The 13,581-nt window shown below is 38.3% G+C and overlaps 1 protein-coding gene across 1 annotated transcript; it reads right to left on the reverse strand.

The window, feature by feature from the left end:
- Nucleotides 1-201: 201 nt before the first annotated feature.
- Nucleotides 202-8,161, reverse strand: LOC121510718 (zinc finger protein 239-like). Its single transcript, XM_041788904.1, has 3 exons — nucleotides 7,952-8,161; nucleotides 6,000-6,069; nucleotides 202-1,015 (listed from the first exon to the last, which is right to left on the reverse strand). Exons 1-3 carry the CDS (start codon nucleotides 7,957-7,959, stop codon nucleotides 239-241), a joined length of 855 nt encoding a protein of 284 aa, XP_041644838.1. The 5' UTR covers nucleotides 7,960-8,161; the 3' UTR covers nucleotides 202-238.
- Between the last annotated feature and the right edge of the window lie 5,420 nt (nucleotides 8,162-13,581).

Below are 13,581 nucleotides of genomic sequence, written 5' to 3' on the forward strand. Positions count from 1 at the left end.
ACACACTGGTACCTCTGCTGCAGAAAACACATCATTATCAAACAAACTAACAGGTTTGGACACAGTTGAAATCAGGAGCTTGTATGTGTGTTTATCCTGTATTTTTAATGCTGTGGCTTTGGCAGTGGAAAAAAATGAAAACAGCAACTTGACTTTGATGCAATGATAAATTTTAATTCAAATTTATGGAATTTACATCGACTGACAGTTAAACTGTTTAAAAAGGTGATTCATCATCTCATGGTGAGTCGGACTTCTGTTTTTGCTTTTCTCCATTATGGAGAAGCTGGTGTTTCTTTAAGTGAGGTAACTGACGGAAAAACTTCCCACAGTCCTCACACCAGTACGGCTTCTCTCCAGTGTGTATCCGCCTGTGAATAATCATCTGGTTGTACAGACGGAATAACTTCCCACAGTGCTCACATGAGTATGGCTTCTCTCCAGAGTGGATTCTCTGGTGTTTCCTCAAATCACTAGACAGAAAAAATCTCTTCCCACACTCGTGGCAGGAGTAAGGTTTCTCTCCAGTGTGACTTCGTTTGTGAACAGTCAGCTCGTTGGATAGACAGAACCACTTCCCACACTCCTCACACCAGAAAGACTTCTCTCCAGTGTGGATGCTCTGGTGTTTCTTCAAACCACCTGACTGAGCAAAACTCTTCCCACACTCGTCGCAGGTATACGGCTTCACTCCAGTGTGGACTCTCTGATGTTTCTTTAAATCACATGACAAAACAAAACTCTTCTCACACTGGTCGCAGGAAAACAGCTTCACTCCTGTGTGGATCCGTTGGTGAACCCTCAGGTTATCTAAAATTCTGAAACTCTTCCCACACTGGTCGCAGGGGTAGGGCTTCTCTCCAGTGTGGATCCTCTCGTGATTCTTTAAGCGATATGCTCGGCTAAATTTCCTTCCACAGAAGGTACAGGGAAAACGTTTATCATGCCTGTGACCAGTGGGTTTTTTGATTCGCTCCTCCTGGTGAGAGCTGCCTGGGTTCTTTTCAGGCTGTTTCTACAAAGAAACAAAAGGACAGAGAAGGAGACGATGAGAAGGTTATTTTAGGACACAGTCCCCTCTGAAAGTATTGGCATTCCTTTATTGTTGCTCTAGACCCAGGATGTCAAACTCAATCACAGCAGGGGCCGGATTCTGGATTCAGGTCTAACCTGAGAGCCTGACAGGGTCCCTTTTTTAACCACAAACTGTCAACCTCATTTCACCAGTAATAAAATATGAAAAAAAAAACCTTAGCACTAATGATAAATTATTTTGACATTTAAAAAGTTAAAAACATAAGTTCAAAGCTGCACAATCTGAGTAAGTAAATCTATTTGTTCCAAAAGGTCAAAAATGTTAAATTGAAATTGAAAAATAATGTTTTTTAAGGCAAAAATACTAGAAAGTCAAAATTATGAGTAAAAAAAGTAAAAATATTAAATAAAATTTGTAATCATGAAATTAAAAGGCAAATATGATTTAAAATTTTAAATTATGAGTCTAAAAGGTCAAACTGTGGGATTATGAAGTCAAAGTTTAAAGTTTAAATTTGAGATAAAATACAAAATTATTGGTTTAAATGGTCAAAATATGAATTAGAAATGTAGAATTATGAATCTTAAAGCTTAAACTATTATATGGGAAGTCAAAATTATGACTTGAAAAGCTTACAGTATGAAATACAAAGTCAAAATCCTAAGTTTGAGTCCTAATTGTGAGATGCTATATGGAAAATATGACATCAAAACACAAATTAATTTCTTTTTCAACATTCCTGACTTCCTATCTAAATTTATTTCCTCCTTATTTTCAGATTTTATGACTTAACAAGAATATCTGAAATCATCAAGGATGATGGGCCAGTTGTAACAGAAATATGAGATCATGTTAACTGTTCTACGGGCCAGATTTGGCCCTTGAGTTTGACACCCGTCTAGACTGAAAACGTCTGGGTTTGACACAAAAAGATGAATACGAGACAAGAGATGAAAATTTCAGCATTTATCTCCAGTTATTTACATCTGGATCTGATAGTCAACTCTTAGATAACACTCTTTGTTTGAACCCACCCATTTTTCATGTGAGCAAAAGTACTGGAACATGTGACTGACAGGTGTGTTTAGTTGCCCAGGTGTGTCCTTAACATTGATTATTCACACAATACACTGCTTTCCACATTATTAAGCAAATTACATTTTTCTCTGATTTTCCTAAATATTAATGCAAATGACACAATATTTTTCAAGTCATCAGCCGTTAGAGTATAATTCAAATGTTTTTGAACAAACTTCATGATGATAACTGTTTTTTTTTTTGTTTTTTTTGTTTTTTTTTAATAAAAACCTCAAACTTTTCCACATATTCCACATTATTAAGCAGGCCACAGGTTTCAGCAATATGGGAAAGAAAAAGGATCTCTCTGCTGTGGAAAAGTGTCAAATAGTGTAATGCCTTGGACAAGGTATGAAAACATTCGATATTTCATGAAAAATTAATTGTGATCATCATACTGTGAAGAAATCTGTGGCTGATTCAGAGCACAGATGGGTTCATGCAGATAAAGACATAATGAGGAAGGTTTCTGCCAGGCAAATTCAGATTAAGAGAGCAGATGCTAAAATGCCATTACAAAGCAGCAAACAGGTATTTGAAGCTGCTGGGGCCTCTGGAGTCCCCCCAACCTCAAGGTGTAGGATCCTCCAGAGGCTTGCAGTCTTGTATAAATCTACTATTCAGCCACCTCTAACCAATGCTCACAAGCAGAAACGGTTGCAGTGGGCCCAGAAATACATGAAGACTCATTTTCAAACAGCCTTCTTGACTGATGAGTGCCGTGCAACCCTGGATGGTCCAGATGGAGGAGTAGTGAATGGTTGGTGGATGGCCACCATGTTCCAACAAGGCTTTGACATCAGCAGGGAGGGGGCGGAGTCATGTTTGGGCCAGATTCATGAGGAGAGAGCTGGTAGGCCCCTTTAGGGTCCTGAAGGTGTGAAAATGGCCTCGGCAAAGTATATAGAGTTTCTGACTGACCACTTTCTTCCATGGTACAAAAAGAAGAGCAGTTCCTTCTGTAGCAAAATTTTCTTCAAGCATGACAATGCTCCATCTCATGCTGCAAAGAATACCTCTGTGTCATTGGCTGCTATGGACATAAAAGGAGAGAAACTCATGGTGTGGCCCCCATCCTCCCCTGACCTCAACCCTATTGAGATCCTTTGGAGCATCCTCAAGCTAAAGATCTATGAGGGTGGGAGGCAGTTCACATCAGAACAGCAGCTCTGGGAGGATATTCTGACATCCTGCAAAGAATTTCAAGCAGAAACTCTCCAAAAACTCACAAGTTCAATGGATGCAAGAATAGTGAAGGTGATATCAAAGAAGGGCTCCTATGTTAACATGGAACTTGTCCTGTTAAGATGTTTTTGATTAAAATAGCTTTGATTTCAGTAAATATGACCTCCTGATGCTGCAAATTCAACAAATGACCATTTTCAGTTCTTTACAACCTATAAAATGTTTTAAAAAGCTGTCGTGCTTAATAATGTGGAACAGTGCATTTTGAGGCTTTTATTAAAAAAAAAAAAAATGGTTATCATTATGAAGTTTGTTCAAAAACATTTGAATTATGCTCTACGACTGATGACTTGAAAAATACTATGACTTTCATTTGCATTAATATTTAGGAAAATAAGAGAAAAATGTCATTTGCTTAATAATATGGAATGCGGTGTAAATAGCGCTGAATGTCTACACTCGGTTTCAGATTTGGGTTTTGCCTGTGCAGGTTACATTTATAGTTAGAGATGTAAACAATATAAAAGCCAGAGAGCTGTCTATGGGAGGTAACAAGCAATTGTGAAGCTGGGAGAAGATGGAAGATCAACCAGAGCCATTTCACAAACATTGGCCACAGCCAGTAAAAACATTAGGAATGTCCTAAGAAGAAAGAAACCACTGCTGTACTCAGTAACAGATCTTGAGTGAGTAGACCAAGGAAAACATCAGCAGTTGATGACAGAAATATTGTGAGAGCTGTAAAGAAAGATCCTAAAACCTCCAGAGGGCAGGAGTGAAGGTATCACAATCTACTGTTCGCAGAAGACCCGTGTTAATTTTGTCACCTAAAACTATGCATAGGCAGCCTTTTTTTCATGACAACTAGACTAAAACTAACAAAAATAGATCTGTGGTGACTAAAACTGACAAAAACTAAGCTTAGCTCTCCTCAAAATGACTTAACTAGACTAAAATGTAATGTAGTTTTCGTCAGACATTCAAAATCCACCGTGGGTAAATCTGTCAAAAAACAATGTATCTGTATCTATTCTGCCTCTCAGCAGTAGAAAGCAGAGACCCCAGGTTTGGCAGGGTGCAGAGAACACACTAACATGATTGGTACCAGATTTAGGCAAGAAAATAAATGCTTGGACTAAAAGTAAAGACTAAAATGTGAGGACTTTTTATGGACTAAAACTAGACTAAAATGTTTCGAGTTTTTGTCAACTAGAAAGGGTAGACATGACTAAAATGTGACAGAATCTAAAATGCATTTCATTTAAAGACTACAACTAAGACAAAAATTAAAAATAGCTGCCAAAATTAACACTGCAGAAGACTTCATGAACAAAAGTATAAGGGCTACACTTGAAGATGCAAACCACTCATTAGCGAGAAGAACAGGAAGGCCAGGCTGGAATTTGCCAAAAAGCCAGAGACCACCCTCGAAATTCTGGGACAAAGTTTTATAGACTGATGAGACAAAGATGAACCTAGAAAGGATCTGTTCATGATCCCAAACATACAAGCTCATCTGTGAAACACGGTGGAAAAGCATCACAGAAGAACTTAAAAGTTTGGTCAGTGGGTCACAGGCTTGATGCAGTTATTGTGGGAAAAGGATTTGCAACTAAATAATAGCTAAGTCTTATTCACTTTAATCCATTAAAGTCTATCTGTTCCAATACTTTTTATCACCAAAACATGTGGTGTTCATTACAAATAAAGCTATCTCCTAAGTCATGTATCCGATCCAGATGTAAATACCTGGAAATAAAGGCTGAGAAGTTGATCTCTTGTCTCATATTCATCTCTAGATGTCAGACCCAAAGGTTTTTAGTCCAAAGTGAAAACACAGATATTGGCCTCACCGTTCCAGTACTTTTGGAGGGGACTGTACATGTGCCCTGATAACACGTTCAGAGTCACTTAAATCACCTTGTACTTCTGATGCTCAATTTGAGCTTCAACACATCATTTTGACCATGTCTAAATGCACTGGTTGCTGCTAAATGATTGGCTGATTAGATATTTGTGTTAATGACCAGTTCAATATGTCCACAGTAGCTCATGGTAAGGTTTCCTTTAATGGTTGTGGCACCATGGCTAATAATCATACTATGATGATCTGCTATGGGTTGCAGTAACTCTGTGTGAGTGAGTTCAAATGTAGCCTAGTAGGAACCAAAGTTCTTAATAAAGACAGAGTTTGCACTCTTAACATTTAAGCTGTTGCGCCAGCTGAGACAGTCTGAACGTAGGTTATTACAGTTAACTAAAAAAAACTAAAATATAAAAATTATTCTAGTTAACTGAAACTAAGTAAAAACTAAGCTTTGCAAACAAAACAAAAACTAACTAAAACTGTATTGTGTGCTTACAAAACTAACTAAAATGAAATAGAATTAGGGACAAAATCCCCTTAGTTTTAGTCTTTGACACTAGCATCCTGGATGCATGAACGCCCATGCCTGGAGAGAGTAAAATCGCCTTTTTCATACTTTAAAGGTTCAGTAAGTGATATGTTTGATATATGAGACATCTAACAGGCAGATTCTGATGGTAACCATGGTAACCAGTGGAATTTAAAATCACATAACTGTTATTTGGTCCAATCTGTTGACATGGGGTTTAAAATGGTTGAATATGATTTAAGGGAGTAAAAATCAAACTATCTTAATACATTAAGCTCACTGTAGTTTTTTTTTAAACAACTCACCACTTCAGCTGAACTCATGATCCTGACAGTTTCACTCTCCTCTGGATGGTCCTCTATTTGTGAATCAGCTCTGAGTGAACAAATAAATCAAAAAGAAGTTCAACAAAGTATCACAACAACAGCCACTTTGATTGTAAGGACTACAATGTTGGAATGCAAATTGGGATAAAAGGAATAACCAGAATGCAAATAAAAAGAACAAAAAAGAGGTATTCAAGTTTTCAGATAAGCGCACACTTAAACCAAGGCATGACATGTTAGAATAGCAAGGATTTTGATACAGAGTTGTGGAGTTTTACAGCCTTTTATATTCATTTTTTTAAGCACATTTCAGTGATTTAAGGTAGTGGGTGAAATCAAAGATAAAAACAGAGAAAGAAGTGTTGCAGCTTTTCCCTTTACAGGTATGGATATGATATTTACCCGGTATTATAACAAGATTAACTAAATCTGAGATATTTGCATTTAAATCGTCCATGTAGTAGATTATGTTGTTACAAGTGAAAAAAAGGTGTTTTGAGGTTCTTGTGTTTCAAATACATGGGCCAGACGTGGCCAGCGAACAGGCCGGGTGGATCTGGCACCGTGTAGTTCCTAGAGCACCTCCTCTTTTTGCATTCTTCTTACGGGATGGAAATAAAGTAACGTTGGTTCAGCACGTCGACCAAAGGTTTGTAGGTGTAAAGCAGAAAGCCTTCCACAATAAGGATGTGAGTCTCTTCCTCCTTAGGGTCAGACTTTGGGACGATCTCAGTGTCCAGGGTGTTACGCCATGAGATTTCTCAAACTTCACCGCGTTATCCAACCATGAGCAGATCGTACTCATCATAGCACCCATGTCCAGAGCATTGATGACATCGTACTGCTTAAAGCCATCTTCACCAACTTTAATCTGATCGTGGGGCCAGCTGTGGCTATTCTTATCCTGTGGCTACCAAAACAATTTAGTTCGAGGTCAGTGGAAAATTAATGCTCAATGTTTTCTATCTCTAATGAACAAAATGTACAGAAGTCCACCCCAAAATTAAATCTCTTGTTCAAAAAATAGTTCACAGGGTAAATCGCAGATGCAATTTTAAAGCGTGCCTCTTTGACTTTAGGAGCTATAGGGCAGGTAAGGTAAAAAGAGAGAGAGAGTTTTTTGTTTAATCAGGGGGGCCTCAAACCTCCTATGTTTTTCTGTTGAAAACACAAACTGATATTTTTATTGTTACATCTTCTAACAGACTGACCTCACCAACCTTTAAAGAGGGCAAGGAAGGTGTACACATAGAATACAACTGATCATTTTTTCATATCCCGTTTTGTGATAGTTGAACCATATTTCACCTCAAGTTCCTCAAATAACAATAAGTGACCCTCAGTAGTCAGTGAATCATAAACAAAAGTTAAACTCTTTTCATACCAGTCTGCTTTAAAGATTGATTTCCTGTTTATGGTGATTAATCTGCTGTTCCATAATATAGCACTGTGGGGGGAAAAGTTATGGGTAAACATCATTCTTCCATAATGCAAAGCTTGTTTATGTAAGTTAAATATTTTTAAAGGAGTTTTTGGAACCTCAAAATCGCATTTGCAGGAACTCAATACCCCCAACTTTGTGAAAACGTTTATTGGGAATGTGGAACCGCATAGAAAGAAGATGAGCAACACAGTCTTTTAACCATTTCATTCTAAATGCAGCAATAATCGATTCAAAGAGGGTAAATAACTCGTAGTAAGGACCAGTTTTCGTGTAGAACTGCCCCGTGGTGAGCTACGTAGTGTTTGCCGTTGTTATCAGGCTTGTATTATTAGACATTATAATATTCCGTGTTTAATATAAGATTCTGTTTTTATTTGCCATTTCTCCGTTTCCTTTAACGCCGAAATCGTGGTGCCCTATAAACGCCAAGAAGTGGCATAGTTTCTGAAAACTGGCCAAACTGTTGAACCGTTAATCATATACTTACCTGTTCATCCACTGAAAGCTGACTGCTGCTCTGTTGCTGCCCTCTGTGTCTCCGTAGACCTAAAATGGCGCCTCTCTAGCGAGCCTAGACCCGTTGTGACTTTTCTGAGTCTATGGCGTTAGTGAAAATGATTATAAGCGTCTTTTTGTCGATTTTTAAACCAGTTTCGATCGTTTTGTTTGGCTCTCTGATATCGACGTCGCCATATTGTATCCCGCAATGCATTATGGGAGTGGCTGTCTTCTTCTCTTTCTTCTTTCGCAACCAACTTGTTCAGGTTTATCGCCACCTACTGTACATGGGTTTGCAACTTTAGGGTGACGGATACTCCAGGTTACATTCTAAAGTTGTGAATATGACCATAGACCGTTAGAAAAGACTAAAGTAGCCTCTAAGCAGTCTCTAATTAGTGGGGGTGCTGTCGGCCATTTGTTTATTCTTCTTTCTCCTATCTCCTCCTTCATACCTTGTCATATCGACACTGTTTAAACTTTGAAAAATTCAGTCTGCGTCAGTCCACTGCCATGACTTTTCTAATTTCTAACTTTTATAATTTTAAAGAATATAGATGTATTCATGCTATTTTCAGCTATTTCTATGCTTTTTCAGCTACTTTTAGGCCAAAAGCTATTCTTCAGCTATTTTAAGGCTACTTTCAGCTATTTTTGGGCTATTTGCGTTTTTAAGGCTACTTTTAGCTATTTTTATCCTTTTATTGAGCTATTGAATGCCATTTACAGCTACTTTTATGCTATTTTCAGCTAGTTTTGTGTTTTTGGCTATGTTCAGCAGTTCTTCCACAATTCAGCCCCAGCATCCCCATGCAATTTCAGCTGAAATTGCAATTTTGATCTAGTTTTATAGTTTCTTTCTTAAATCCTGTTCAGACTGCAAGTTTGTTCTAATTCATATATCCTGTTTATCAATGCATTTCTTTCTGTTTCATACTTTCTACACTTTAAAACGATATGTTCAACATTTTCATTAACTTCACAAACATCACATTTTCCAGATACACGCTTTCCCATCAAATAAAGAGTTGATTTTATTCCTGTGTGTCCTAATCTAAGTCTAGAAATGATTACTTCTTGTTGTCTGCATTTTCCTTTGTATTCTTGGATGTTAACTGATTTCTGAATATTACAGTAGTGTCTTCCATTAGTATCTTCATCCCAACTCCTCGGTCATAAATTCTCCACTGCCTTTTTAATAAATGATTTTGCTTAACTTTTTCCAAAGGGAACTGTATCATTGTCATTGTCCCTAATGCTCTGTTTGCAGTCTCATCTGCTGTTTCATTACCTTCTACCCCAGTGTGAGCTGGGACTTTTGAGAGCGTGGCTGTCAACGGTTGCATCTTTATGTCATGCTGCCTACAGAGAGAGGGAGAGAGAGACCGTGTTCCTAAAGTACTTGAAAAACTTGGATGCTTCTTTTGCGCAAATGGCAAGAGAGATTCCGCAGAAGTTGCATTTAAGCAGGGATTAGATTCAGCTGAAGAGCAATTATTGCATTTGTTTGCAACTTTAATAGTGAATTTTTCAACATTTTTTTTAAATAGTGTCTTCCTCCTGCATTAAAATCTAATTTCTTATTGGGCAGAAGCCTCATATTTATCTGTAAAATTAGTTGTAATTTGTAAGCCTGTGCTTGATCGTTCTCATATTACATGGGGTCATGTAACTACAGGGAGGAGCTGCAGTAGGTGATGCCAACATTAGAGGTTAGCCGGCAACTGGGGGGGTTCTGGAGCGTTCTCCCTGTGAGGTTTTTTTCCTTCTTTACGATAGTTATTTTTAGATATATAGCACTATTCAAAACTTCAGGTACAAAGTGCTTCACAAGAAATCCAACAAAGGGAATAAAAATACAAAAAAAAAAAAAAAACACAGAATTAAAAACAGTATATATATTTTTTTAATCCTAAAAATAAAAATCTCAATCATCAAAATACATGTAAAGACATATTAAATTACATTCAATCACATTTTATCATTTTAAGTGTTCTTTTAAAGATCAATTTATGTTACATTTAAACCAAAGGTATACTGTGGTGTATGTTAAAGGAATGTTTTGTTACTTATAACAAATTAAACACTAAAACTAAAGGAAAGAAAGGGAACCAAACATAATACAGTAAGGGGGAAAAAAGCAAAAATCAGTGTTGTTGTAAGTTATTTTAAGGGAGGCATACATATGATCAAATGTTTGACTACTTAACAGACTGCCATAACTCCTCATAGAGCCTAGAACTTAGATCTGCCTATTAAACCTCAGTCCAAGTGCCTGAGGTGGGTTACATCAGCAAAAACTCCAAGCAACTTTAGTCCAGTTCCTGTAGATTAAAAGTGCTTACACTTTGGACTTCATTTTAAACCAAGGCAGTTATTGTTTTTGTAGTTATTTAAAGATGCTGTGAGTAACATTGTGAATGTTGGCTACATTGTTCTCCTCTGTGATGTGTGAATATAAGTTAAATACAGCTATTTAATATATTCAGTTGATTCAACAGTGGTTAGACTGACCCCCTGGTAAATTTTAACACATACCTTATATACACAGGGGTAAAACAGGGGCTGCAGAGGCAGCCATCATCATGCTTTTGTGTTACAAATATGTGTGAATACTTAAGTGCATTACAATTCAATATGATGGCTGTGTGTGTAGACACTGTAATCTTCTGCATTGAAATGCAATTAGGGGCAGGCGGGGATGATATGACATGCAAAATAATCTTTTCACACATATGAAACACAATGCCCCATGATGGCTGTGTTTGTGCATGCAGCCATCATGTTGCATTGTGTAACAACTGTGAGAAGAGGTTATTTTGCATGCCACGTCATCCCGTCCACCCCTGATTGCACTGAAATAGAACATGGTGGCTATTTCTGTTCATGCAGCCATCATGATGTATAACTTTATAACCCCATAAATGGCTTTGCAGTGGGCACGATGGCTGTGTTTAGTCATAGATAGGTGGACTAGTTTCTTTGTTTAAACACTGTTCATGTTTCAGTGGCAAAAGGCTAACAGATCTCTCAAAAATCTGCCATACTTGATCAGCAACTGCATATTCTTAGGTCACATAATTAATGCACAAAGCACAGAGGACAAGTACATTTACAAAACGATTAATTGTATAAAATGCAAAACAAGCCTTGACCAGTGTCTGCATGCTCTCCAGAGGTGTCAAGTAACGAAGTACAAATACTTTGTTACCTTACTTGAGTAGAAATTTTGGGTATCTATACTTTACTGGAGTAATTATTTTTCTGTCGATTTTTTACTTCTACTCCTTACATTTTCACGCAATTATCTGTACTTTCTACTCCTTACATTTTAAAAATAGCCTTGTTACTGCTATTTCATTTCAGCTTGTTTTCATTCCAGCCTTTCACTGTTCAAAAAAACCACAGAAAACCTAAAAACCTATCCAGGTAAATTGTGCCATCCAGATAGGGTGAATTTGATTGTGGTTGGATGAGAAGTATAAACATAATATTCTGACACCCTACTGGTTTGTATGCGATCCATCGCACCTGTGCACGACACAAATCACATCACAGTCCAGCAAGGAAATACTAGTAGCAGATATAGGCTATGTAGCCTAGTATGAAGATGTCTGTGGCGGAGACTCAAAAGAACTGGAGTGAAATGTCCCAACCAAGCACCAGCGAGGAGGTTGATACCCAGGAAGACCAATACTTATAGGCAACTACTCATCATATCTTCTGCTCCATCAAACACATGTTAATGCTCAGTAGTACACATATATGGTTCTTGAATGTATTTGCATTGTACTAAAATGCATTCATTTTCAATGGGCATAAATACAGCTGAAACAGGTGCATCCCCAATTTTTTCAACATTAACATTTTAATATAACATTATAGTCATTATGGCCTTTAGAAAAATGTTTTTTGGGGGGAGATGAGGTAGTGCACTATGGTAGAATGGAATGAAATGGAATTGTAGAATGGAATTGGCCCCTGTGACCACCCCATCGATCTTACTGCTAACATCACCCGGCTCATACAGTGTCATAATGGGGATTTCTGTTAAATACAACACAATGAACCCCTGTCTTGTAGAGATGGCAATTCAACCACTGCTGTGATATGATTTTGGAGATAAGGAAGTCATTATTTTCTCCACTCTTTCAATGAAAATATGAATAATAACAATAACATTCCACCTTTCCCACTGATGTTATATAGAGCCGTTACTAAGTCTTAACTGCTGCCTCCTGTGTGATGCCTATGTGATGAGAAAGGCAGCCTTGCCTGTGAGCCTGCGCTGAGGGCAACAGACCCAGCCTTTGTGCTTACAGATCTAAGTACACGCTTACGGATCTGAGTACAAATCGTGCACGGTACAAGTGTTGCAAAAGTCACGTGTGTATGACAGCCAGTTGAGAGACATTCTGAACCAAAATGAACTAAGTCCACTATTACAAATTGGTCTACATATTTGCAGATTAGTGCACGTATTTGTGGATCTCTGTACAAATTTGCAAATCTTTACACGGATTTGTGGATTTGTGCACGCATTTGCAGATCTGTACACACATTTCTGGATTTGTGCACAGATCTTTGTACGCATTTGCAAATACTTTTGAAACAATAATAGCTCCATACTGCTGCCGATGCCTTTGGTGATCCTCGGCGCTGGTGATCCTACTGCTGCTCTGGTAACGTGACGTAAGTGGAGGGAAGGCGGCGCCATCCATGGAGTTGGCCTGTTTAACCTTTGATGGGGTCCCATGCAATGACTTGCTCCTGGGAGGAGGAGTCTGAGCCACCAGACATTTCTGGTACTGAACCTGGAACACAGGAAGTGATGACATCAGTGACCAGCCGAGCAAGTCAACATGAGGTGACCACAAAGGGGCAGTAAAACACCAGCTGCTTTCACTTGATCAAAATTAACTGATAAATTAACCTCAATTACACCAACAGTGAACTCTTTTCTTTAGAGTATAAATCTAGAAACGTCTTTATGCTTTCTGGGTTCAAATATGAGATATTTACCATGCAGATGATCTCAGAACAATGATGTAATCTTACTGAATATAATAGAATGTCATGTATTTCAGTTTTATATTATGTAATGTGATTAAATGTGAAGTCTGATGTTTTGTTTGGTGTTTTGGTGATCAGGACGTCTCTGTGGCTCCTCCTCTGGTTCTGGTTCTGGTTTTCACCATGCATACTGCCTGCACCGCCTCCACAGGATCCCTGTATTCGGCTCACACCAGAACACATGACACTTGAACCGCTGCATACCGCCATCCACGATCACAGCGAAGGTGTGGCTGTCGTGGCCGACGCCCAGGAAGGTGCGGAAACGTACCTGACATTCCCAGAAAGGCTCCTCCCCCTCCTGTTAGGGCCAATCAGAGAGCAGAGACTCAGAAAGTCTTAGGCCTGGTCCACATTGGAAGTGGAGATGATTGAAAAGAGAGGTTCCCCAGCAATGACCATTACATTTTCAAACTTGTCTCATAAACCTGATCCAGATCTAATCCAACACTGGGGGAAGGGTTTGTTTTCTGAAAGTGTTGTATGAGGGCGCAATAACCTCCGAAATTATCTTCAAAGGCAAAGACGAAATTTTTATAAGCTCTA

Source organism: Cheilinus undulatus, linkage group 6 (genome assembly GCF_018320785.1).
Source record: "Cheilinus undulatus linkage group 6, ASM1832078v1, whole genome shotgun sequence".
Taxonomy (NCBI): Eukaryota; Metazoa; Chordata; class Actinopteri; order Labriformes; family Labridae; genus Cheilinus; species Cheilinus undulatus.